Source organism: Bos taurus, chromosome X (assembly GCF_002263795.3).
Source record: "Bos taurus isolate L1 Dominette 01449 registration number 42190680 breed Hereford chromosome X, ARS-UCD2.0, whole genome shotgun sequence".
Taxonomy (NCBI): Eukaryota; Metazoa; Chordata; class Mammalia; order Artiodactyla; family Bovidae; genus Bos; species Bos taurus.
This window is the reverse complement of record NC_037357.1, coordinates 45,454,294-45,457,241: the sequence shown is the minus strand read 5'-3', so window position 1 is coordinate 45,457,241 and position 2,948 is coordinate 45,454,294. Positions and strand designations below refer to the sequence as shown.

General features: G+C 39.7%; 1 protein-coding gene across 1 annotated transcript in view; it reads right to left on the bottom strand.

Annotated features, from left to right (window-relative positions):
- RPA4 (replication protein A4) overlaps positions 1-2,649 on the bottom strand; it is a 34,477-nt gene extending 31,828 nt beyond the window's left edge. The window contains 6 exon segments of the mRNA XM_010821615.4: positions 2-109; positions 111-284; positions 287-374; positions 376-481; positions 484-612; positions 615-2,649. Of these exon segments, the coding sequence (XP_010819917.1) occupies positions 2-109; positions 111-284; positions 287-374; positions 376-481; positions 484-612; positions 615-744 (735 nt within the window). The 5' untranslated portion in view covers positions 745-2,649.
- Between the last annotated feature and the right edge of the window lie 299 nt (positions 2,650-2,948).

The window sequence follows — 2,948 nt, the reverse complement described above, 5'->3', positions numbered from 1 at the left end:
GGTAGATGTGGCCCTCCACAGTCAGATAATCAATGGCTTGCTTGACAGTCCAGATGCTCAGGTCGCAAAGCTTGGTCTGGAGCTCATGAATGCTCTTGCCTTCCCTATGGAGGACACTCATGAATCAAATGCAGCACCTCGTTTTGGACGAAACTGGGGTGGTGCTCGCCGTGCTTCTGGGCTTCATCCATTTCTGATGGATCAACAGGGCCACTTTGCCCAGAGGCCGCTTGGCAGGTGTTATCCAGCATCATGTGTACCTTGACCATTTCTAGAATATGTATGTGCTGTACTCGTTCATGTCTTGGAGGACATGGATTTTCAACATCTCAAGGCTCTTCACCTCCGCAGAACATTCGAGGATACCAAACACTGGTATATACTCCCACTGGAAGCAGAGTCACCTCCTGCTTTGCTTTATCTCTGCCAACCCACTGGCAGACCTCGATAGGTTTAGTGGTCATATCATCAATCTTATAAAGTAACTTACAGTCTTCTCTGCCTGCCTGATTATTCCCATGACAGAAACTTGGGAAATCTTGATTCCTCTATTCTTGAAGATGTTATCAACCAGACTGGAGGTGAGCAGTTGGTTTACACAAGGAACAACAGCCTGGCTTTGGGCCTGGATCCCATGGACTTAGTAGCAAGAGCTACCCTGCCCTGAGACAGTGGGTCACTGCTTCCGCTGGCTCCACCTGGGGCAGAAATGCTGCCATAGCTCCCAAACCCATTCTTACTCATTTTAAGGGCAGCTCCCGCAAAAGAGGAAGTGGGCTTTGGCTCCAGCTAGCAAGTTCCACAGGCAGGCTCCAACCTTTAGCATAGGCTACCACCCAATGCGGAGTTTGTGAGGCCTGCAACTGTGGAGCCAATCAGTTGCCAGGATGCAGCTGTCTGGCAACTGGGACCTGCCAGCTTCTCACTTCACCCAAGAATTCTTTGGCGTGGTCTGATACCTGTTCTGCTGTATTTTAAAAGACCCATGTGCAATTTCAAACTTTTTCCGCTATCTTTATAAAAATACATTTTAACAAGGTTCCCCCGCCCCCACTTTATTACTAAATGTCACAAAATCTATAGGCACATGTAAAAGATTCATTTATTCACTCATTCAGTTAACCATTCAACAGAAATTTTCAGAGCAGTAAGTTCAGTATAGTTTGTGTGAGGAGGCAGTGGTGGCAGAGCAGGGTGGCAGGACAGGGACAAGGGAGAATCCGCCACTTTTACTGTCCTAAAGGACTCACATGTTCAAATCATTAAAACCAGAAGCATTCTGGAAAAAATAGCAAGACAGCCACCTCTGAATAATTATCAAATCCAAATGCAAGTCATATCTTATGATTACCTTTTTAAACTATTTATTGGAGAATTACACTCTTCGAGTTATTCTGCCAAACGCATTACTGGTAAAAATAGATAGTATAAGATATTTCAATTTATACATAAATTCAAACAAAACAACTGAGCTCTAAATTATTTGCAAGCTTCTGTGGATAGGTCAAGGAAGTACTAGTCCCATCCTATATTAGGAAAATCAAGAAAAAAATGGAAATAACAGTTTCTGTATACTCAAATTTCTGAACTTAATATTTTAGTAACTGTGGAAGTAGATCCCAGAATATTTTCATATTATACTGAAAATCTATTTATCCCTATAAAGACATTTTATGTGGAGTGTATTTAACTTAAAGGCTTTTTATGGTTGATAAAAGAACACCAATTATTGGAATCTATCACTAGCAAGAACTTCTTCCTTAAAAATCCTTCACACCTAGGTAATAACCTAAATCTGTAGATTTTTAAGGAGTTTATTAATATTCTCCTATTTACTTTATTGGTTAAAATAAACTGATTTTTGCTATCCCAAATTACATAAAAGTGTGAATAAATATCTAAAACTTGTAAGAGAATACAAAATTCTATTTACTTCTCAAGTTAAAAAGGAATAATATCAGACTTCCCTGGTGGCACAGTGGATGGGCATCCACCTGCCAGTGCAGAGATATGGGTTCAATCCCTGGTCTGGGAGGGTTCCACATGCCAGTGACTGGCTGGGCACGTGCTCCACAACTGCTGAGCCCACCTCTAGAGCCTGCAAGACGCAACTACTGAGCCTGCGTACTGCGATCACTAAAGCTGGTGCACCTGGAGTCTATGCTTTGCAACGAGAAGCCTCCACAATGAGAGGTCCGCACACTGTAACAAAGAGGAGCCCCTGCTCACCACGACTAGGGAAAGTCCACATGCAGCAATGAAGACCCAGCACAACCAAAACTAAAATAAGCTTCTTAAAAGAGAATAATAGAGCCATACATGTAATTTATTTTACAAATAAATATATAATAATTGTTATCTGAGTACAGACTTTCATATAAATGTGGATATTTAACCTCTGGACCCATATTTTACATAATCAATGAGGATTTAACCATCCAAGTAATACTTGTATTCTTAAAATTGCATGTTATTGGAAATCAGATTAACTATATATTTTTAAATGTTTAGACCTCATAATTAGACATTGCTTTATTAGCTAACATCAGACATCTGGTCATGGAATCTTGAGGTCAAAATGATATGATTATATTCCCAACAATCATATACAGTACAAATTGTATGAGTCGCACCAAAACAGTAAAAAGCACTGACCTGACAGGATTGCTGGTTAAAGAAACCCTCAGAGATTCTAGGCAGTTAAGGAGTTTCTCATCGGAAATACCAGATCGTAATTCATGAACATATTCTTGTGAAGATAGGGTGCATTCATGTTTGCTGTTTTTCAGTCCTCCCTATTAAATAGGAAAAAAACACGAAATTCTTTTAGACAAACAACAAGGTTTTAAAAAAAAAACTTTTAAAATAAAATAATGCATAGAATATGTAAATATTTTACTAAAAAATGTGTGCAGAGTGTCAGGCGTTTAAAATCTTTTGGTCATCTA